This window comes from Gymnodraco acuticeps, unplaced genomic scaffold (genome assembly GCF_902827175.1).
Source record: "Gymnodraco acuticeps unplaced genomic scaffold, fGymAcu1.1, whole genome shotgun sequence".
NCBI lineage: Eukaryota > Metazoa > Chordata > Actinopteri > Perciformes > Bathydraconidae > Gymnodraco > Gymnodraco acuticeps.
This window is the reverse complement of record NW_022992265.1, coordinates 744,521-769,333: the sequence shown is the minus strand read 5'-3', so window position 1 is coordinate 769,333 and position 24,813 is coordinate 744,521. Positions and strand designations below refer to the sequence as shown.

At 43.5% G+C, this 24,813-nt stretch overlaps 2 protein-coding genes across 2 annotated transcripts; both read left to right on the top strand.

Moving 5' to 3' along the window:
- The first annotated feature begins 650 nt into the window (after window positions 1-650).
- On the top strand, window positions 651-1,580 carry LOC117540419 (odorant receptor 131-2-like). The gene has a single exon (XM_034207084.1). The coding sequence runs from the start codon at window positions 651-653 to the stop codon at window positions 1,578-1,580; it is 930 nt and encodes a 309-aa protein (XP_034062975.1).
- Window positions 1,581-18,250: 16,670 nt separating this feature from the next.
- LOC117540418 (odorant receptor 131-2-like) lies at window positions 18,251-19,180 on the top strand. The gene has a single exon (XM_034207083.1). The coding sequence runs from the start codon at window positions 18,251-18,253 to the stop codon at window positions 19,178-19,180; it is 930 nt and encodes a 309-aa protein (XP_034062974.1).
- Window positions 19,181-24,813: the final 5,633 nt, after the last annotated feature.

Genomic DNA, 24,813 nt, shown 5'->3' with positions numbered 1-24,813 from the left:
AATCATATTATATTATTAGATGCAAGCCAAACCATAACAATTAAATAAAGTAGTTTTTTCTGGGTTTATAACTTTCTTTCATTTTTTATTAGCCACTTATAAATGCTTTCACAAACTAACTGCTTCAACAAATACTGCAACAGGATCCTATGTCCCCATGCACTGAAATATGTTAATGACAAACATCATGGTGTATGACGATAGCATGTAAATAATGCATCTCTGGAGGAATCTGGCATGAATCAAAGAGATGTGAACTGGGCCAAACACTTCAGATAAGGGAAGAACATCTCAGAGATGTTGTTCATCATCAAGTGAACTGAAATCTGATGAACACATTCTTAGGTGAGGGGAGAGCTATTTTATTCTAAAGGTTATATATGTATTGAATACAGTATAAATAGTATGTTCAAATGGGTGGATACCAAGGGTATATAATTGTATATTTACAAATGTGAGGTTTTACTTTAATTATCCAGCATTTACTTATTTACAGTACCCTGCTCTTTAGCTATGTTGTATTCTTATTCCTTTTCAATTGTCATTGTGTTTTTTTGAGGATGTCCTTTTTTTTTGTACACAGATTTAATGTTGGTTTTTTTTCTTACAGGTTTGCGAGAGAGGTTTGCTTAATAGTGCATATTTGCAGAATGCATAATCTGACTGAATTAACAGGCAATGCAACGTCACACACAAGCCTCTCTGTGATCATCAAGGTGTGTGTGGTCATCCCTTTCTTCTGCGTCTTCCTCTGTTGCATTGTTGTCATGCTATGCATCTTTGCAACTAACAGGCACTTCCTGGACACCTCCCGTTATATCCTGTTTGCCTACATGCTGATTAACGACACTCTCCAGCTCTTGTCCTCTGTGATCCTTTTCCTCTTGGTCAAGTGTCTGGTAACATTTCCTACTGTCTACTGTGTTCCTCTGCTGTTACTTTCCACTTCCACATTCATGAACACAACTTTAATCCTGGCCACTATGTCACTGGAGCGTTATGTTGCGATCATCTACCCACTGCAGCGCCCAGCAGCCTGGCGCTCTGACCGTATCTGGATCATAATTCTGTCCATTTGGTTTCTCAGCTTTATTTTCCCTATGATTGAATACTCTATTGGGGAAAGAGATCCTGCTGTGGATATCCTCTCCACACCTGTGCTCTGCAAACCCATTTATATCAACTCATCTCCAATCCAGGCATTGTTCCAAGCTGCTGTTAATATTCTCTTCTTTGTAGTAGTATCTGTTGTTATCCTCTTTACATACATAACAATCCTGCTGAAAACAAGAAAGATGAGACAGGATAAGGTTTCTGCCAGCAAAGCCAAGCACACTGTGCTGCTGCACGGCTTTCAGCTGCTCCTGTGCATGTTGGCCTTCACTCTTCCCATCACTGAAAGTATCATGGCGCCACATGTCAGCTGGCCACAAGAGGATATCGCCTTTTTTATTTATTTCTTTTTCATCCTTATACCACGCTTTCTCAGCCCACTAATCTACGGCTTTAGAGATCAGACGCTCAGGGACTGCTTTGGGAAAACCTTTCTCTGCTGCTCAAACAAAGCCAACCCAGTGTAAGGGGCAGGCTGCAGAACAATTTACCTGTTTCTTGAGCTGGCTTATTTAGTTTTGAGTTCTCAAATGTAATGCACAAATGTAAAAATATGTATTTGTGATGTTTAAACAGGGTTTCTGCAGGTTTTTGGATCATCATCATTGGGAAAAGTTCCATAAAAAGAGTTTTAAATCCTATTTAAAAGTCTTCTATTCAATTAACCAATATAGTAATTAACAATACTTTTGAGAAGTTGTGCAAGTGCTGATTTTTTCAGAAACTTCAATACATTTGAATGAATTACTCTTTTCAAAGTCTGATAAATCCATTCATCCATTTTATACTAATGTTCTGTATCCAAGTCACATTAATTTAATTAATTATAAGAAATTATTTTACACAAATCTGGGAAATTAACCTCTGGTAACCTCTAAAAAGCAAACATTGCAGAAACCTTGGCACTTTTGGTGACAAGATCAACAGCTGGTTATAGATTGACTGCTGTTAAACATAAACCAGGCACTGACTGTTTTTGTGCCAGCTGCATCAGAAAAGAGAATTAAATTGACTGAATTTTAGATATCTTACATAAAGTCTGGCATCTGCTGCTGGTATTCAATCTCTTATCTTTCATGAGCATGCAGCACTGAGCATGCAGGACTGTGTGTGTGGTTGGTTGCATGTTAGCTAATGGTTCAGGCATTCTGTAGGGAGTAAACTGTTATACAGATATTTAAAGTCATAAAATCACAAAAATATAACATTTCCGTGCAGAATAGTACACTGCATGAAGAAATCAGAGTCATGTCGCAGGTGAAAAACTTTAGTTTGAATACATACTGTATACAAATAAGAAAAATGTCATTGTGTGTCAGCCCTCATGTATATTTCAAAAATATTTCCATGGTGGTGACATTATCCATATCAAAATAATAGGAAATACAAAGTTTAACCCTGAAAACTGCTTTCCCAAATGTGCAAATTACACCTGAATGTATCATTAAAGTATGTTAAAATAATGTTTTGTACTAACTCAATATTTTCATTCCATAAGAAAAGAATAAACAATGTATTAAGATATTTGCATTGTGGTGCATACATATCACTAGGTTTATAATAATATGCTATGAGAAAACTAAATCCATTTTTTTGTAGGAAAATATTAAAGTGGTCACTTGTGAATCCTTTGTTGGCCTATGTATTTGTGACTTTGGAGTACACACCATATACATTTCATTTAAAACTATTTATATATATATTAATAATATGTTATGATTATTAAAAAATATTCACCACAATTAATTAATCTGCAGCTTGTTAATGGCAGTTTGGTTGTTATGCATGTCATTCACCTGCAGGTGTCGCACTGACTCCAAACTTAATATCTAATGCATTAAAGGTCCCATGTCATGGCCATTTCTACTGATCATAATTCCATTGTTGAGGTATACTAGAATATATTTATATTGTGCAATTTTCTAAACTCACATTGGTTTCTCATACAGCATCTCTGTATAGTATGTGTATTCACTCTCTGTCATAAACGGCTTGTTGGAGCTCCTGCTTCTGTCTTTAGGACGTTGTTGTGAGTTTGGACGGAGCAGATACAGGTTAGTTTAGCCTGATCTGATCGAATGGAGATCGCTCCATTCAGAGAACACGCATTTTAAAAGTTTTTCGCCTGCCATCTTGCGTGCTCACTTGTCAAATCATGGTTTTTACTAACCGTTATCAGTATTTAGTTACTTCGGCATCATTTTGAAACGTGTATTACAATTAAATCACGGTAAAATTTACATGTGTATTTACACTTAAATTTTCACCGGCCATGCCGTCATGGCCGCCGGTGAAAATCCTACCCTGGTAGACTCACTTTTCCAGATGGACAGGTCGTTCAGATGTGTAGGCGGCCACCCCAGACAAACTGTCGTGTGACCCACACCATTATAACACAGACAACCGAGACAGTGACCGACGCCGTTGCTTGATGACGGCACCTACACAAACCCCCACCCTGCCGACCCTGGACCCTTGCCTTCACCCAGTCATTGCTGCAGAACCTGTCGCAGACAGTGGCGGCGCCAGAGTATTTTTGTTGGGTAATCTGTGGTAGGGCTAACCCATACAGTGGTGGGGATCAAGTCAGTATTTGCGATGTAATTACATAGGCCTACACGCTATATCGCCCCCCTTGACAGTGAAACGCCACGCGTGAGGTTTCGAATATTTCCCTGTCTCAATCCAAATTGAACTGTATGAAATAAAAAGGCACATTTGTAGTAAATCAAAAGGGCGACTTGGAGCCAATCCTACAATTTCCCCACAAGTGAAAGAGTTGACATGCTGAAAACCCAACCCCTGCAGGGGGGTCTGGGGGGATTCTCCCCCAGGAGATTTTTTGAAATACTAACATAAAATACACATTCTGGTACTCTTGAGAAGAAAAATAAATACATCTATTACTACACAACATATTTAAAAAAATGAATGCCATTTTAGTTTTTTGTTACTTTGTTCTGAAAGCTGAACCTGCTGCTCCTCACTGAAGAGAGAAGAGGCTGTGTGAATTAGGCTACTTTACATTGTGGATAAGGGTGGATATAGCCCCCATTGTGTGTCAAAATGAAAGACAGCCAACACATCAAACCGTGGGGTCTTATTTCATTACGTGTTGATTTCTATCAACACGTAATGTTGTATCGATGTATATAGAGATGTACTACAGCAAAAGTATTCTCCCTTGGGACTTCCTGCAACAACACGACGCCGTTATCTTGATTCTGATTGGCCAGAAGACATTATCAAAGATGTTCTATTGAAAGATGATCACTACGTGACAAAAGTTTTCACCTCAGGAGGGGGGAAGCAGGGAACCATCCAAGCTGTGTACAGTAAGGATGGGACGCTGTTGACCTCAACTGATGGAGTGTTAGAGCGTTGGAAGGAACACTTTGAGGAACTCCTGAACCCGACAACTCCGCCCTCTATGGTAGAGGCAGAGCTGGAGTATGACGGGGGATCAACACCAATCTCCCGGGGGGAGGTCACTGAGGTAGTAAAACAACCCCACAGTGGCAAAGCCCTGGGGGTGGATGAGAACCGCCCAGAAATTCTGAAGGCTCTAGGTGTTGAGGGACTGTCATGGTTGACACGTCTCATCAACGTTGCGTGGAAGTAGGAAACAGTACCGAAGGAGTGGCAGACCAGGGTGGTGGTTCCCCTTTTCAAAAAGGTGGATCAGAGGGTGTGTGCCAATTATAGAGGCATCACACTACTCAGCCTTCACGGGAAAGTTTACTCTAAGGTACTCGAAAGGAGGGTCAGGTCGATTGTCGAACCTCAGATTGAGGAGGAACAATGCGGATTCCATCCTGGTCGTGGAACGTTGGATCAGCTTTTTACTCTCGCAAGGATCCTGGAGGGGGCCTGGGAGTACACTTATTTGTAGATTTGGAGAAGGCGTATGACCGGGTTCCCAGGGAGTTACTGTGGGAGGTGCTGCAGGAGTATGGGGTGAGGGGGTCTCGACTCAGGGCCATCCAATCTCTGTACTCCCAAAGCGAGAGCTGTGTCCAGGTCCTCTGCAGTAAGTCGGACCTATTTCCGGTGAGGGTTGGCCTCCGCCAGGGCTGCGCTTTGTCACCAATCCTGTTTGTAATATTCAAGGTTAGGATTTCGAGGCGAAGTCATGGGGGAGGGGGTCTGCAGTTCGGTGGTCTAAGGATTGTACCACTGCTTTTTGCAGATGATGTAGTTCTAATGGCTTCATCGTTCTGCAACCTTCAGCACTCACTGGATCGGTTTGCATCCGAGTGTGAAGCAACTGGGATGAGGATCAGCACCTCCAAATCTGAGGCCATGGTTCTCAGCAGGAAACCGATGGACTGTCCACTCCAAGTAGGGAATGAGTCCTTACCCCAAGTGAAGGAGTTCAAGTATCTCGGGGTCCTGTTCTCGAGTGAGGGAACAATGGAGCGAGAGATGGGCTGGAAAATCTGAGCAGCGGGAGCGGTACTGCAGTCGCTTTACCACACCTATGTTCATGAAGGATGGCTCATGACCAGTGTTGGGACTAACGCGTTACAAAGTAACTGTAACGCCGTTATTTTTGGCAGTAACTAGTACTCTAATGCATTACTTTTTTAATTCAGTAACTGTGTTACCGTTACTACATGGTGCGTTACTCTGTTACTGCGTTAGTTTTTTTTATATAGTGAAGATAATTAAATTAATATATTATAGCAGGAAGTTTAATACAGTGTAATTTTTGGTATATTCATTTTAATGTCCCCAAGAAGTGCGTTTTTATATATTGTTGGAGATTTAAAGGGATATCTGATCCGCTTTTCAAATCTCCGCGCGTTCCTATGAAGCTGGTTATAATACAGGAAGGAATCCATATCTACAAAGTAACCGTTAACAATAATCTACTTTAATGGCAATATGACAATGCAATACAATCATTACAATACAACATGATATATTACAGTTATATTGTAATGCTTAAGGAGTAATGCCGGCTTACTCCTGCCCTGGTTCGCGTGCTGCGGAGATCCTTCCGCTCGGGCAGCATGTGAAGAGAGGCCGAACGCCAGGGATCCACCGGATATATAACAGAGTAAGAAGGAGGGGTTTGGTGTTAGGTCAGCTGGTCATCTTTTCAGGTCATCTCATTGGGAGACGCAACGCTGGCCAGCAGGAAACCAAACAGGCTCACTTTACAACAAAAGGTCTCAAGGCCTGCATACCTACACCTCCCCCACAGAGCAATAAAACCCTGTTTACTCCAACCAGCCCAGAATGTTTATAGCCATTTGTAGTCCTTACATTTATGAAAGGATAAAACAGAGAAATCAATATAAAACACAAACACAGGTATTGTTTGAACAGTATTCACTTAACTGCTACTATTGATGACCACCAGAGAAACCCAAGGGACCTCTCTTAATATCACAAACACTGTAGCTAGATCTAAGTTGAATGCAAATCAGGACATGCTCTCACCTTCCCCCATCTTCCTTTGTCCTCAAAAACACATGTCAACAGGCCCCAAATCCAGCTCACAGTTTTACCCAAATTATTCCCATTTTAAGCTTATCCATAGTTTGCTAACATGAATAAATACAAATATAACTCTACAAATCCCCCTTTTTATCTCCTTCTCCAGAGATAAACTTAGACAAGGCATTTTGAAATATACCCACTGTCATTCTTTTCTACTGTGTCCGTAAATCCATCCGAAGCTGGTATTTAGAGTACTTGAAACCTTCATGGAGACAGAACACCACTTTCCATGGCAGTGAAGGAACCATGAGGGGGTAGCTGAGTGCTAGAATCATCAGCCCCCCCCCCTCGGAGGAATAGCCCACAAGGACAGCTAATAGGGAGGGGGAGATGCAGCTTTCCCTTCACGGGTAGAACTGATCAGAGCGAAGTAGACTCCTCTGCTGCCTCGAAAAGTCCCCTGTGCCGTCCTGGCTTGCCGTGTCTTTGTCAATCCGCTGACAGCAGCTTCTGGGCTGCCTGCTAGAGAGATGTCTTCCTCCTCCTCGTCCTCCGGCCCGCTGATGGCGGCTTCCGGGTCGATGCTGTAGAGATGTCTCCAGGGTCCTGCTCCTCCAGTCTGCTGCTTCTGAGTAGTCCACGTCTGCCAGGGCCACGTCCGTCCTGATGTCGTCCCCTGGTCCTAGTAGGTGGTTTCCCCGCCGCACACTGGCTCCCGTGGTACGAGCTGTCCCCCTTTTTCTCCCAGGCAGACGGCATAAGAGGTCCGCTGGGTCACTCGGTCGGGGTCGGAGAGCCTGGGGTTGAGCCACTTTGTCCTGATGACTTTCAGCCAGACGAACTCTGCTGTCGGCCTCGTGCTTCTCGGGTCCCCCTTTTGGCGCCAGCGACCTGTTTGGAGAAATCTGATACAACTCCCTCAAGCCTACGCTCAGCTGTTTTGACCCACTTGGAGCCTGTTGGTGGGGTGTCTTGAAACAACAGCCGTCTGTGAACAGGTTTTCCAAATTAATTGTAGACCTCCTATCTGCCAGTGCAGCTTCAGAATCTTAATACTTGGATTGTGCCAACTAAATAAGAACCTCAACATATTTAGGTAAACTAAATAACATCTTTCAATAGCTCTGAATTTCTGACAAGCATCCGTGTTTATTTTTAAATGAAATCCTATTTAAAATCCAAATATAATATGAACTGCTAATGTTTCTGGTAAAGGAACACACTAATGTTATGGATTCAAAAACAACCAAAATCATGTTACTAACAAAGTGAATGATTTCCTGGTGATACTGCTTTTACCTGTCAGTGCTTAGATATTATCACGCTGAAAAAATGAATACAGAATTCCAACAAACTGTCATCAAATGTCTTTCTATTATAAATTTAGATGAAATGTATATCCCCATAATGACCTAAACAATAAAGTATATGGCTTTTACTTCTTTACCAGGCTAGTTACATGATGTTGTCTAAATTAAATTCTGTCTCAATACACTACTATGTTTTAGCTTTAACTGTAATATGTTCTTTCTACATTTCAAACCTCAGTTACTCTAATGTCTGTTAAAATATTAAAAAATTGTTTCATTATCACAGGTCAACTTCTTCGGTTTCACAGTAGCCCCTTGGCCACTACTTCTTTGTTACCTGCTATAATTCAAATCAATATTTAGAAACATCTCAACCTTCATCAAACAGTATCTTATCCCCAGATATGGAGCAGGTTAATTACATTCAATGCTCAATCCTTAAAAGAAAAATTTAAATTGTGAATTTTACAGCCATGTTGAGATTTATACATTATACTCACTCCCCCTTTTTACACATGAAATCATGTGTAACAAAACCCTGTAATGGGAGGGGAACAAAAACTGTCAGGTAATTGGTTAGGGACATAACGAACATCATTATCATTATTTCCACAGCGAACACTTCAGTGAAAAGAAGTGTTCCTCTCCGTCCTTCCGGCCTAAAAGAAACAGAATCTTCAGATTGTAGTTTTACATTTGCAAACCGCCAACTCATGTGAGAGGAAAATATCACATGTGCGGTTTCCCCTTTTTGTGGAATTTTTAGGAAACCTCTCGTTTCCCTTGGAGCTCCAAAATAATATGTTAGTCCAAAAACATGCTTGGTTAGTTATTGTTTTAGAATCATGCAGTTACACTGATCACATGCCGGCATTCATTCACACTCACACTGTCTGGTTGTCATGTCAAGTTTGGTCAGGTTCACCCCAGAGTCAGTCATCCACAGTGCCTTGTCAAGTTACACTGTCGGTCAGGGTCAAAGGTCAGTTGGTCTCCGTCTTTTTTGGCCATGTGTCGTGCTCTGCAGAGACTTTGACATTTCAGCATAGGCCAGTATCCTTTGTCTACAAAAATATGTCACGATTTCAACTATCATTTTCAAGATGATTCTCACTTGTCATTGGGACTTCTGCCTCCCACTTTTCCTGAAACTTGGTACAAAACTCACTTCCTTCGAGTACTACTACTACTGCAATCCATTTACACCTAATTAGTATTAAAATGTCTAATGATCTATTTCAGAAACTTGTCTACAATAACTATTATCTTGAGTCAAAACATTACTAGGATCTGTGTCGCTCTGCATTTCATAGCTCATTATAATTCTGGTCTACTTAAAAAACAATGATAAACTCTTTAGCAGTGTGTGGAACCTTGGGTGTCCGAACATGCAACAATTACTCCCTCCTTTATCAAGGATTTAAAACCGAAGTCTGGTAATAACTATGCCACAATGGCGAAATCAACACTTTAGATTGGAATTTAATATTTGGCTTGGCACTAGCCATTAATACAAACAAAGATTTGTCCTATAGAGTGGTTCCTAAAACTATCCTTATAATGGTGATCAATATTGTAACCAATGAGATCGCTACTTCATTCACACGTGAATAAAAATCTCTTAAAGAATGATTTGTTAACATGATGAAAATATTGAAGAATATGGTTCTACTCTGTCAGTGTGTTTTAGGATGATTATCATTTTACTTTAATATTTTCCTCTTTACTGCTATTTTTAATTTGCCAAATGATTAATAAATCTTTCTGTCTTTACGTATTTATGAAGTTAATTCAAGTTATTTAAATGTGCGTTTCGTGAATAAGTGTGTTTATGTGTAACTCACTCATTCCCGTTCTCCTTTCCTCCTCCCCTGGTTTTCTCAAGCCGTGACCCCGGCCTCCTCACTTCTAATCGACCATGCCAACTCCTCTGATTCTGTCTTCTCTTCAGTCCATCAGCTGTTGAATCCATCCGCTGTAACTTTTGTAGGCCGCCATTGGCCCAGTCACATCCGCAGCCCCATCATGCCACTGTTGTTGCACTCCTCCTTTACAGTCTCTCTGCTGTTTTTATGGAGGGCGGATTCTGCTCTCATGTCTATTGTGCCAAATCTCGCGGTGCAGTTTGGAACTTCATGTCCTGTTTGAGGGACCGATGAGAGTTTGCCTCTTTGTCAGCATGCTGGTTTGGTTCTGGATGCCTGTGGTCGTTGTTGGTTCAGCTCTGGTTCTCTGTCTGTACGATGGAGAAGGAGGAGTCTCCTGTTGGGTTAGGTCTCGTTGTCTGCTTGGAGGGTCGGGATCAAAGCCTTTCTAACTCAGAGGGGGAGTCCAGGTCCCGGTACACATTACCTATAAGAAGTCTAGCCCACTGATGTTAAATAAATCCAACCCTTTCCACTCTGTCTCTTTCTAATCATACTATCTGTCTTAGTTGTTAAATGCCATCTAAACAACATAATTAATGTCTACTAATGATATTACAAAAACTCACTCCAAAAATTGTTTCATCCATTGTTACATATTTACCCAACACAACTCCGAAATACTTACATGTTTCCAGCATCACATATTCCACACACTATGAAAGAACATCTCCATATCTTCTCTCATTTTAAATCCCACTGTTACTTCGAACAATAGTAAACCTGCAGAGCACACCAATCGGATCACAGTAATGAAATTTGAATCAAGTGTAGGCCTATGTCTTCTTTCTGAACATTTATTTATATTGTCTAAATTTGCAAACAGTTCGAGTGTAAAATGTGTTTTGCACAATGTATTTACACTCTACAGATTCTTGAGTTTACTCATCTCCTGGTGCTGTCGTTGTAAAAAATGTTCAATCCCTTATTGTTTTGTACCAGTTTTCCAAAATCAGTTATAATTAATATACTGGGAACGTGCTTCCCGTCTTCAATACCGGCCAGCAATGTAATGATTAAACTCTAAGCTCGCAGAAGTTGCAAGGGTGTGATACCCCCTTTCAGCCACTAGATGGCAGCAGCAGAAGTTTCAAGGGTGTGATACCCCCTTTCAGCCACTAGATGGCGGCAGCAGAAGTTTCAAGGGTGTGATACCCCCTTTCAGCCACTAGATGGCAGCAGCAGAAGTTTCCAGACAAAGGGAAACGCTCTCCCTCGATTTAATATATAACAGACCTCTGGCTTTAAGCTTTTAGCATTGGTCTGTTATTTAAACCCCAGTTTTAAACGGCGACTCGATCTGATATATCGAGTTTCCAGGTTTTGTCGTGCAGGAATCAAACCTCGCATTCAAACAAACTGCACCATCTCCACGCCACTCAGGAATAAACTACCTGCAGATCCACGCCAAACTGCTCTATTTTACGTCACGCAGGACTTTCGTCTACCTGTCGATCAACGTTTACGTTTTGTATATAACTTTCCTAACATAGTAAAATATGCATTGTATATTCCATTTAAACTTTAAAAACACTGTGAAACGCCTACAGACAATCCTAAAGTTGTATCCAATTACAAACAGGCGATTTTCATCGTCTGCTTACCTTATTTGCAGAGTTGCAGAATCCTGCTGATTGTCTGAGATGTTTGAAAGCGTCTGAATTCTTCCCCAGCTTCGTTATATCTAGACGTCGGGTCACCATTTTGTTGGAGATTAAAAGGGATATCTGGTCCGCTTTTCAAATCTCCGCGCGTTCCTATGAAGCTGGTTATAATACAGGAAGGAATCCATATCTACAAAGTAACCGTTAACAATAATCTACTTTAATGGCAATATGACAATGCAATACAATCATTACAATACAACATGATATATTACAGTTATATTGTAATGCTTAAGGAGTAATGCCGGCTTACTCCTGCCCTGGTTCGCGTGCTGCGGAGATCCTTCCGCTCGGGCAGCATGTGAAGAGAGGCCGAACGCCAGGGATCCACCGGATATATACCAGAGTAAGAAGGAGGGGTTTGGTGTTAGGTCAGCTGGTCATCTTTTCAGGTCATCTCATTGGGAGACGCAACGCTGGCCAGCAGGAAACCAAACAGGCTCACTTTACAACAAAAGGTCTCAAGGCCTGCATACCTACACCTCCCCCACAGAGCAATAAAACCCTGTTTACTCCAACCAGCCCAGAATGTTTATAGCCATTTGTAGTCCTTACATTTATGAAAGGATAAAACAGAGAAATCAATATAAAACACAAACACAGGTATTGTTTGAACAGTATTCACTTAACTGCTACTATTGATGACCACCAGATAAACCCAAGGGACCTCTCTTAATATCACAAACACTGTAGCTAGATCTAAGTTGAATGCAAATCAGGACATGCTCTCACCTTCCCCCATCTTCCTTTGTCCTCAAAAACACATGTCAACAGGCCCCAAATCCAGCTCACAGTTTTACCCAAATTATTCCCATTTTAAGCTTATCCATAGTTTGCTAACATGAATAAATACAAATATAACTCTACAATATTCATGTGTGTACTTAATTACTTTGTATTTAATAGTAGCAGTTTATATGAACAAGAAGCTGGAAAGAGAGAAGTGAAAACTTCCCTGTCAGGAGAAGGAGACAGAGAGGAAATACCCTTATATAGACATATGCGATAGGTAGCAGAGTAGGATGTATGTGTATGTTGCAGTAGCCATCTGGCTGTATCATAACTGCTCAATTATACTGATGCTTGTGTTTTTATTGATTTCTTTCTGTTTGATTCTTTCATGTTGTGAGTATTAAATTGCCACAACTTTGTGAGTAGTTGGCTTAAATGTGTTTAAATTACTTATGTGAAATAAAGGAGCAGGTTGGCATGACAGGAGACTGGGGATGTGGGGAGAGGACACATTATTATCTAAACACAGAATGCCAAGTAGCTAGAACATACATGTGTGTGTTTAATTACTTTGTCCATCCATCCATCTTCTCCCGCTTATCCGTGGTCGGGTCGCGGGGGTAGCAGTTCCAGCAGAGAGCCCCAAACTTTCTTTTCCCTGGCGACATCAACCAGCTCTGACTGGGGGATCCCAAGGCGCTCCCAGGCCAGCGAAGAGATATAATCCCTCCACCTGGTCCTAGGTCTACCCCTTGGTCTCTTCCCAGCTGGACGTGCCTGGAACACCTCCCTAGGGAGGCGCCCAGGTGGCATCCTAACTAGGTGCCCGAACCACCTCAACTGGCTCCTTTCGACGCGAAGGAGGAGCGGCTCAACTCCGAGTCCCTCCCTGATGACCGAACTTCTCACCTTATCCCTAAGGGAGACACCAGCCACCCTGCGGAGAAAACCCATCTCGGCCGCTTGTATCCGCGATCTCGTTCTTTCGGTCATGACCCATCCTTCATGACCATAGGTGAGGGTAGGAACGAAAATGGCCCGGAAGACCGAGAGCTTTGCCTTCTGGCTCAGCTCCCTTTTCGTCACAACGGTGCGGTAAAGCGACTGCAGTACCGCTCCCGCTGCTCCGATTCTCCGGCCCATCTCACGCTCCATTGTTCCCTCACTCGAGAACAAGACCCCGAGATACTTGAACTCCTTCACTTGGGGTAAGGACTCATTCCCTACCTGGAGTGGACAGTCCATCGGTTTCCTGCTGAGAACCATGGCCTCAGATTTGGAGGTGCTGATCCTCATCCCAGCCGCTTCACACTCGGTTGCGAACCGATCCAGTGAGTGCTGAAGGTCGCAGACCGATGAAGCCATCAGAACCACATCATCTGCAAAAAGCAGTGGTGCAATCCTTAGTCCACCGAACTGCAGACCCCCTCCCCCATGACTACGCCTCGAAATCCGATCCATGTATATTACAAACAGGATTGGTGACAAAGCGCAGCCCTGGCGGAGGCCAACCCTCACCGGAAATGGGTCCGACTTACTGCCGAGGACCCGGACACAGCTCTCGCTTTGGGAGTACAGAGATTGGATGGCCCTGAGTAGAGACCCCCTCACCCCATACTCCCGCAGCACCTCCCACAGTAACTCCCTGGGAACTCGGTCATACGCCTTCTCCAAGTCTACAAAACACATGTAGACCGGATAAGCGTACTCCCAGGCCCCCTCCAGGATCCTTGCGAGAGTAAAAAGCTGATCCGTCGTTCCACGACCAGGACGGAATCCGCATTGTTCCTCCTCAATCTGATGTTCGACAATCGGCCTGACCCTCCTTTCGAGTACCTTAGAGTAAACTTTCCCGGGGAGGCTGAGTAGTGTGATGCCTCTGTAATTGGCACACACCCTCTGATCCCCCTTTTTAAATAGGGGAACCACCACCCCGGTCTGCCACTCCTTCGGTACTGTTTCCGACTTCCACGCAACGTTGATGAGACGTGTCAACCATGACAGTCCCTCAACACCCAGAGCCTTCAGCATTTCCGGGCGGATCTCATCCACCCCCGGGGCTTTGCCACTGTGGAGTTGTTTGACGACCTCAGTGACCTCCCCCCGGGAGATTGGTGTTGATCCCCCGTCATACTCCAGCTCTGCCTCTAACATAGAGGGCGGAGTTGTCGGGTTCAGGAGTTCCTCAAAGTGTTCCTTCCAACGCCCTAACACTCCATCAGTTGAGGTCAACAACGTCCCATCCTTACTGTACACAGCTTGGATGGTTCCCTGCTTCCCCCCTCCTGAGGTGTCGGACAGTTTTCCAGAACAACTTTGGTGCCGCCCGAAAGTCCTTCTCCATGTCTTCTCCGAACTTCTCCCACACCCGCTGCTTTGCCTCGGCCACGGATGAGGCTGCTGCCCTTCGGGCCTGTCGGTACCTTGCAACTGCCTCGGGAGTCCCCCGGGATAACAAATCCCTGAAGGCCTCCTTCTTCAGTCGGACGGCTTCCCTGACCACCGGTGTCCACCAGGAGGTTCGAGGGTTACCGCCACTTGAGGCACCTAGGACCTTGAGACCACAGCTCCCCGCCGCGGCTTCGGCAATAGAGGCTTTGAACACCGACCACTCTGGTTCAATGTCCCCAACCTCCACAGGAATGCCCGAAAAGCTCCGCCGGAGGTGTGAGTTGAAGGCCTCCTGAACTTGGGCCTCCTCCAGACGTTCCCAGTTCACCCGAACTACACGTTTGGGCTTACCAGGTCTATCCAGAGGCTTCCCCCGCCACTCGACCCAACTCACCACCAGATGGTGATCAGTTGACAACTCCGCCCCTCTCTTTACCCGAGTGTCCAAAACATACGGCCTCAGGTCCGATGATACGATAACGAAATCGATCATGGACCTTCTGCCTAGGGTGCTCTGGTACCACGTACACTTATGAGCATCCTTATGTTCGAACATGGTGTTTGTTATGGCCAATCCATGACTAGCACAGAAGTCCAGTAACAAACCACCACTCCGGTTCAGATCAGGGGGGGCCGTTCCTCCCAATCACGCCCCTCCAAGTGTCTCCATCATTGCCCACATGTGCGTTGAAGTCTCCCAGCAAGATTAAAGAGTCCCCTTCAGGAGCCCCATACAGGACTCTTTCCAGGGTCTCCAAGAAGGCCGTATACTCTGAACTGCTGTTGGGTGCATAAGCACACACAACAGTCAGAGTTTTCCCCCCCATAACCCGCAGGCGTAGGGAGGCGACCCTCTCGTCCACTGGGGTAAACTCCAACAACGAAGCACCTAACCGGGGACTTGTGAGTATCCCCACACCCGCCCGGCGCCTCACACCTTGAGCAACTCCGGAGAAGAATAGAGTCCAACCCCTATCCAGAAGTAAGGTTCCAGAGCCGACGCTGTGCGTAGAGGTGAGCCCAACCAGATCCAACTGGTAACGCTCCACCTCCCGCACAAGCTCCGGCTCCTTCCCCCCCAGAGAGGTGACGTTCCACGTCCCCAAAGCCAGCTTCTGTCGCCCGGGTCTGGTCCGTCGAGACCCTCCGCTTTCACTGCCACCCTTCTGGCAGCGCACCCGATATAATTACTTTGTATCAATAATAATAGGGAGTTGGAAATATGAGGAGTAAAAACCATTATTTAGAGTAAAGTGTGAGCAGGAGAATGCCCTTATTTGAAGATAGCTCAGATCTCTGAAATGAGTGTGCGTTCTCTGTATATGTTATGAAGGGTCCGTGCAGGACACCCAATGTGTCTGTGTTACCTTAAATGGTAAAAGAAGAACTGAAAAGATGACCAGCTGACCCAACCCCCTCCTGTTTGTTTTCTGGCATGAAAGCTTGTTGAGTCCTGGTGTCCGTTCTCTTTCCTCCAGCTGCCAAGACGAGTAAGTAAGAGTCCCCAGCGGGAGGACAGGGCCGGAGTAATCCGGATTACTTCGTGATGATATTGTATTTGTATCTTTTACCATTAAATCAGCATATTTGTTATAACCTTACCAATGGTTGCTGTGAATTCTTCCTCTGTTAATCTGACCCATTCACAAAAGGACGCGTGGAGGCAGAGGGGGGCCTCAGAGCCCCTACAAAAGAATGACTCTGTCACAACAATAGTCAACAGCCAGGCGAACAGAGATGAGTACTGGTACAGTAATTGAGTAAATGTACTTAGATACTTCCTGTGTCACATGCGGAGACGCGCTGTGGGCGTGTTTGTGTTGTTTACTAACAAGACTATCATCGCGGCGGCGGCGGCGGAGCTCAAGTCTAGTTTCTCCACCTGGAGATATTCTCACTATTTCACTTTTGTCGAGCACAAAGAAAATAACGTTTTAGTTAAATGTAAGTTGTGTCTTGGCGGGTCAAAGATCCTATCTACTGCCCAAACCAGTAATTCAAATCTCTTAAAACATCTGCAAAAACAACATGCTGGGACGAAGCTAGTAGCTAAGACCACAGAGACTCAGCCAACGCCATTCCACCTCCACCTACGCAACAGCGGCTAGATTTTAACCAAGGGACTGCTAGCCAGGGAAAAGTCGATAAAGCCATTGCACGGTATGTTGTAGAACACATGCAGGCTATTGCTACAGTGGAGTCACCCACTTTCAGGGAGCTAGTTAGCATGATACCATGTCCGGGCGGCACACGGCATATGGGACGGAAAACTTTTTCCAACTGCCTGGAGAAAGAATATACAAAAATGGAAAGCCAGCTAATATCGATGCAATCCAGATTGCATATAATGCATGTCAAGTTGATCAACAGATTGTATTATTCTCCAATGCAATAACAGTACTGAAAGCAAGGCTATAAGGGCATTAATGGGAGCCATTTTTCTAAGTAACGAAAACGTTACTTTTCACAGAAACGCATTACTTTTTGGTGTAAGTAACTAGTAAAGTAACTGCGTTACTTTTGAAATGAAGTAACTAGTAATGGTAACTAGTTACTGGTTTTCAGTAACTAGCACAACACTGGTCATGACCGAAAGAACGAGATTGCGGATACAAGCGGCCGAGATGGGTTTTCTCCGCAGGGTGGCTGCCGTCTCCCTTAGGGATAAGGTGAGAAGTTCAGTCATCCGAGAGGGACTCGGAGTTGAAACGCTCCTCCTTGGCGACGAGAGGAGCCAGTTGAGGTGGTTCGGGCACCTAGTAAGGATGCCACCTGGGCGCCTCCCTAGGGAGGTGTTCCAGGCACGTCCAGCTGGGAGGAGACCGAGGGGTAGACCTAGGACCAGGTGGAGGGATTATATCTCTTCGCTGACCTGGGAGCGCCTTGGAATCCCCCAGTCAGAGCTGGTTGATGTGGCCAGGGAAAGGAAAGTATGGGGCTCTCCTTTGAGAACCAGGGTAAAAAAGTTATGTGCACCCCTGCTTATAAGATTCCATTCTACTATAAACTGTGTAATTTAACAATCATATTATATTATTAGATGCAAGCCAAACCATAACAATTAAATAAAGTTTTTCTGAGTTTATAACTTTCTTTCTTTTTTATTAGCCACTTATAAATGCTTTCACAAACTAACTGCTTCAACAAATACTGCAACAGGATCCTATGTCCCCATGCACTGAAATATGTTAATGACAAACATCATGGTGTATGACGATAGCATGTAAATAATGCATCTCTGGAGGAATCTGGCATAAATCAAAGAGATGTGAACTGGGCCAAACACTTCAGATAAGGGAAGAACATCTCAGAGATGTTGTTCATCATCAAGTGAACTGAAATCTGATGAACACATTCTTAGATGAGGGGAGAGCTATTGTATTCTAAAGGTTATATATGTATTGAATACAGTATAAATAGTATGTTCAAATGGGTGGATACCAAGGGTATATAATTGTATATTTACAAATGTGAGGTTTTACTTTAATTATCCAGCATTTACTTATTTACAGTACCCTGCTCTTTAGCTATGTTGTATTCTTATTCCTTTTCAATTGTCATTGTGTTTTTTTGAGGATGTCCTTTTTTTTGTGTACACAGATTTAATGTTGGTTTTTTTTCTTACAGGTTTGCGAGAGAGGTTTGCTTAATAGTGCATATTTGCAGAATGCATAATCTGACTGAATTAACAGGCAATGCAACGTCACACACAAGCCTCTCTGTGATCATCAAGGTGTGTGTGGTCATCCCTTTCTTCTGCGTCTTCCTCTGTTGCATTGTTGTCATGCTGTGCATCTTTGCAACTAACAGGCACTTCCTGGACACCTCCCGTTATATCCTGTTTGCCTACATGCTGATTAACGACACTCTCCAGCTCTTGTCCTCTGTGATCCTTTTCCTCTTGGTCATGTGTCTGGTAACATTTCCTACTGTCTACTGTGTTCCTCTGCTGTTACTTTCCACTTCCACATTCATGAACACAACTTTAATCCTGGCCACTATGTCACTGGAGCGTTATGTTGCGATCATCTACCCACTGCAGCGCCCAGCAGCCTGGCGCTCTGACCGTATCTGGATCATAATTCTGTCCATTTGGTTTCTCAGCTTTATTTTCCCTATGATTGAATACTCTATTGGGGAAAGAGATCCTGCTGTGGATATCCTCTCCACACCTGTGCTCTGCAAACCCATTTATATCAACTCATCTCCAATCCAGGCATTGTTCCAAGCTGCTGTTAATATTCTCTTCTTTGCAGTAGTATCTGTTGTTATCCTCTTTACATACATAACAATCCTGCTGAAAACAAGAAAGATGAGACAGGATAAGGTTTCTGCCAGCAAAGCCAAGCACACTGTGTTGCTGCACGGCTTTCAGCTGCTCCTGTGCATGTTGGCCTTCACTCTTCCCATCACTGAAAGTATCATGGCGCCACATGTCAGCTGGCCACCAGAGGATATCGCCTTTTTTAATTATTTCTGTTTCATCCTTATACCACGCTTTCTCAGCCCACTAATCTACGGCTTTAGAGATCAGACGCTCAGGGACTGCTTTGGGAAAACCTTTCTCTGCTGCTCAAACAAAGCCAACCCAGTGTAAGGGGCAGGCTGCAGAACAATTTACCTGTTTCTTGAGCTGGCTTATTTAGTTTTGAGTTCTCAAATGTAATGCACAAATGTAAAAATATGTATTTGTGATGTTTAAACAGGGTTTCTGCAGGTTTTTGGATCATCATCATTGGGAAAAGTTCCATAAAAAGAGTTTTAAATCCTATTTAAAAGTCTTCTATTCAATTAACCAATATAGTAATTAACAATACTTTTGAGAAGTTGTGCAAGTGCTGATTTTTTCAGAAACTTCAATACATTTGAATGAATTACTCTTTTCTAAGTCTGATAAATCCATTCATCCATTTTATACCAATGTTCTGTATCCAAGTCACATTAATTTAATTAATTATAAGAAATTATTTTACACAAATCTGGGAAATTAACCTCTGGTAACCTCTAAAAAGCAAACATTGCAGAAACCTTGGCACTTTTGGTGACAAGATCAACAGCTGGTTATAGATTGACTGCTGTTAAACATAAACCAGGCACTGACTGTTTTTGTGCCAGCTGCATCAGAAAAGAGAATTCAATTGACTGAATTTTAGATATCTTACATAAAGTCTGGCATCTGCTGCTGGTATTCAATCTCTTATCTTTCATGAGCATGCAGCACTGAGCATGCAGGACTGTGTGTGTGGTTGGTTGCATGTTAGCTAATGGTTCAGGCCTTCTGTAGGGAGTAAACTGTTATACAGATATTTAAAGTAATACAATCACAAAAATATAACATTTCCGTGCAGAATAGTACACTGCATGAAGAAATCAGAGTCATGTCGCAGGTGAAAAACTTTAGTTTGAATACATACTGTATACAAATAAGAAAAATGTCATTGTGTATCAGCCCTCATGTATATTTCAAACATATTTCCATGGTGGTGACATTATCCATATCAAAATAATAGGAAATACAAAGTTTAACCCTGAAAACTGCTTTCCCAAATGTGCAAATTACACCTGAATGTGTCATTAAAGTATGTTAAAATAATGTTTTGTACTAACTCAATATTTTCATTCCATAAGAAAAGAATAAATAATGTATTAAGATATTTGCATTGTGGTGCATACATATCACTAGGTTTATAATAATATGCTATGAGAAAACTAAATCCATTTTTTGTAGGAAAATATGAAAGCGGTCACTTGTAAATCCTTTGTATTGGCCTATGTATTTGTGACTTTGGAGTACACACCATATACATTTCATTTAAAACTATTTATATATATATATTAATAATATGTTATGATTATTAAAAAATATTCACCACAATGAATTCATCTGCAGCTTGTTAATGGCAGTTTGGTTGTTATGCATGTCATTCACCTGCAGCTGTCGCACTGACTCCAAACTTAATATCTAATGCATTAAAGGTCCCATGTCATGGCCATTTCTACTGATCATAATTCCATTGTTGAGGTATACTAGAATATATTTATATTGTGCAATTTTCTAAACTCACATTGGTTTCTCATACAGCATCTCTGTATAGTATGTGTATTAGGGCTGAACGATATACCGTGTCATGGCGATAACCGCGGTATGCGCATGCGCGGTATTCACACCGCAGGGACGTGCGGTTTTATTCATTAAAAAAAAAAATGCTACCGCACTTTAGCACAGAATACAAAATAAAGATACCCTTATTACTTATCGAAACTGCACATACAATTTATCCGATTAAAGCTGAGACTCCACAGATTATTTAAGTATAGTATCTAAGCGATCCGATCTCGCAACAGGGGAAGCAAACACAGACATCACAACACGTACCTTTTACTGAGCTTTTACGGGAGATCGTCTCACCGTAGCTGTCAATCTGATCAAAAGACGTGTTCAATGGCATTAAAACGAGAAAGAAAAAACATGGCTGAATCGGTTGATTCATAGGTTGATAATGTATCTGTGGCTTTGAAGCAATTGTTTATAATCCATAATTAAATTTTTATGTAAAAATTGGAGCACAACAGTTAGCTGCTAATGGTAGCCACCAGAGTGTATGCAGCTTCCGGTTTTGGCTACGCGTCACTCTCACTCCTTATTTGGTAATGTGTGTGTGTGTGTTAGACTGCGCTGGACTGCCGCATAGCCAAGACCGGAAGCAGCAGCCACTCTGGTGGCTACCATTAGCAGCTAACTTTTGCTCTGCGATATTTACATACAAATGGAATTATGGATTATAAATTAAATAATTTTTTTATACAGAGACGTTAAAAACCTATGGATTAACCGATTTAGCCGCGTTTTTTCTTTCTCGTTGTAATGCCATTGAACTCGTCTTTTGATCAGATTGACAGCTACGGTGAGACATCTCCCCTAGAAGCTAAGTAAAGGTACGTGTTGTGATGTCTGTGTTTGCTTCCCCTGTCCGAGTTCAGATCACTCAGTGATGATACTATATACCTAAATAATCTGTGGAACCTCAGCTTTAATCGGATATCTTGTAAGTGCAGCTTTGAAAAGTAATAATAAGGGTACTTTTATCTTGAGTTCTGCGCCAAAGTGCGTTAGTATTTTTCGCTCAGGGGTCATTTAGATGCTTCTTATGAGACTTGTGTTTTGGTAAAAATGGTTTGTATCGTCAGTTAGCTGAGATTATTTCCGTTAATCTGGTATAACACATTAATAGGTTCTTAAATATTACGATCTCCTGAGACACTGTCGTGAAAAAAAAAGTAAAGTACCCGCCGGGACTTTGGGGTTTAACAGGTTAAAAAAAACGCAATATATACCGCAGGGGGCGAAAAAACCGTGATGTCAGTTTTTTTCAATACCGTGCAGCCCTAATGTGTATTCACTCTCTGTCATAAACGGCTTGTTGGAGCTCCTGCTTCTGTCTTTAGGACGTTGTTGTGAGTTTGGACGGAGCAGATACAGGTTAGTTTAGCCTGATCTGATCGAATGGAAATCGCTCCATTCAGAGAACACGCATTTTAAAAGTTTTTCGCCTGCCATCTTGCGTGCTCACTTGTCAAAGCATGGTTTTTACTAACCATTATCAGTATTTAGTTACTTCGGCATCATTTTGAAACGTGTATTACAATTAAATCACGGTAAAATTTACATGTGTATTTACATTTACATTTTCACCGGCCATGCCGTCATGGCCGCCAGTGAAAATCCTACCCTGGTAGACTCACTTTTCCAGATGGACAGGTCGTTCAGATGTGTAGGCGGCCACCCCTGACAAACTGTCGTGTGACCCACACCATTATAACACAGACAACCGAGACAGTGACGGACGCCGTTGCTTGTTGCGACCCCCAGATGACGGCATCTACACAAACCCCCACCCTGCCGACCCTGGACCCTTGCCTTCACCCAGTCATTGCTGCAGAACCTGTCGCAGACAGTGGCGGCACCAGAGTATTTTTGTTGGGTAATCTGTGGTAGGGCTAACCCATACAGTGGTGGGGATCAAGTCAGTATTTGCGATGTAATTACATAGGCCTACACGCTATATCGCCACCCTTGACAATGAAACGCCACGCGTGAGGTTTCGAATATTTCCCTGTCTCAATCCAAATTGAACTGTATGAAATAAAAAGGCACATTTGTAGTAAATCAAAAGGGCGACTTGGAGCCAATCCTACAATTTCCCCACAAGTGAAAGAGTTTACATGCTGAAAACCCAACCCCTGCAGGGGGGTCTGGGGGGATTCTCCCCCAGGAGATTTTTTGAAATACTAACATAAAATACACATTCTGGTACTCTTGAGAAGAAAAATAAATACATCTATTACTACACGACATATTTAAAAAAATGAATGCCATTTTAGTTTTTTGTTACTTTGTTCTGAAAGCTGAACCTGCTGCTCCTCACTGAAGAGAGAAGAGGCTGTGTGAATTAGGCTACTTTACATTGTGGATAAGGGTGGATATAGCCCCCATTGTTCTGTGTGTCAAAATGAAAGACAGCCAACACATCAAACCGTGGGGTCTTATTTCATTACGTGTTGATTTCTATCAACACGTAATGTTGTATCGATGTATATAGAGATGTACTACAGCAAAAGTATTCTCCCTTGGGACTTCCTGCAACAACACCACGCCGTTATCTTGATTCTGATTGGCCAGAAGACATTATCAAAGATGTTCTAGTGAAAGATGATCACTACGTGCCAAAAGTTTTCACCTCAGGAGGGGGGAAGCAGGGAACCATCCAAGCTGCGTACAGTAAGGATGGGACGCTGTTGACCTCAACTGATGGAGTGTTAGGGCGTTGGAAGGAACACTTTGAGGAACTCCTGAACCCGACAACTCCGCCCTCTATGGTAGAGGCAGAGCTGGAGTATGACGGGGGATCAACACCAATCTCCCCGGGGGAGGTCACTGAGGTAGTAAAACAACCCGACAGTGGAAAAGCCCCGGGGGTGGATGAGATCCGCCCAGAAATTCTGAAGGCTCTAGGTGTTGAGGGACTGTCATGGTTGACACGTCTCATCAACGTTGCGTGGAAGTCGGAAACAGTACCGAAGGAGTGGCAGACCAGGGTGGTGGTTCCCCTTTTCAAAAAGGTGGATCAGAGGGTGTGTGCAAATTATAGAGGCATCACACTACTCAGCCTTCACGGGAAAGTTTACTCTAAGTTACTCGAAAGGAGGGTCAGGTCGATTGTCGAACCTCAGATTGAGGAGGAACAATGCGGATTCCATCCTGGTCGTGGAACGTTGGATCAGCTTTTTACTCTCGCAAGGATCCTGGAGGGGGCCTGGGAGTACGCTTATTTGTAGATTTGGAGAAGGCGTATGACCGGGTTCCCAGGGAGTTACTGTGGGAGGTGCTGCAGGAGTATGGGGTGAGGGGGTCTCGACTCAGGGCCATCCAATCTCTGTACTCCCAAAGCGAGAGCTGTGTCCGGGTCCTCTGCAGTAAGTCATACCTATTTCCGGTGAGGGTTGGCCTCCGCCAGGGCTGCGCTTTGTCACCAATCCTGTTTGTAATATTCATGGTTAGGATTTCGAGGCAAAGTCATGGGGGAGGGGGTCTGCAGTTCGGTGGACTAAGGATTGCACCACTGCTTTTTGCAGATGATGTGGTTCTAATGGCTTCATCGGTCTGCGACCTTCAGCACTCACTGGATCGGTTCGCATCCGAGTGTGAAGCAGCTGGGATGAGGATCAGCACCTCCAAATCTGAGGTCATGGTTCTCAGCAGGAAACCGATGGACTGTCCACTCCAAGTAGGGAATGAGTCCTTACCCCAAAAGAAGGAGTTCAAGTATCTCGGGGTCCTGTTCTCGAGTGAGGGAACAATGGAGCGAGAGATGGCCTGAAAAATCTGAGCAGCGGGAGCGTTACTGCAGTCGCTTTACCACACCTATGTTCATGAAGGATGGGTCATGACCGAAAGAACGAGATTGCGGATACAAGCGGCCGAGATGGGTTTTCTCCGCAGGGTGGCTGCCGTCTCCCTTAGGGATAAGGTGAGAAGTTCAGTCATCCGAGAGGGACTCTGAGTTGAAACGCTCCTCCTTGGCGTCGAGAGGAGCCAGTTGAGGTGGTTCGGGCACCTAGTAAGGATGCCACCTGGGCGCCTCCCTAGGGAGGTGTTCCAGGCACGTCCAGCTGGGAGGAGACCGAGGGGTAGACCAAGGACCAGGTGGAGGGATTATATCTCTTTGCTGA

Bases quoted from the DNA above. Each gene is read 5' to 3' on its own strand.
- LOC117540419 (XM_034207084.1), top strand. From the start codon at position 651: ATGCATAATCTGACTGAATTAACAGGCAATGCAACGTCACACACAAGC.
- LOC117540418 (XM_034207083.1), top strand. From the start codon at position 18,251: ATGCATAATCTGACTGAATTAACAGGCAATGCAACGTCACACACAAGC.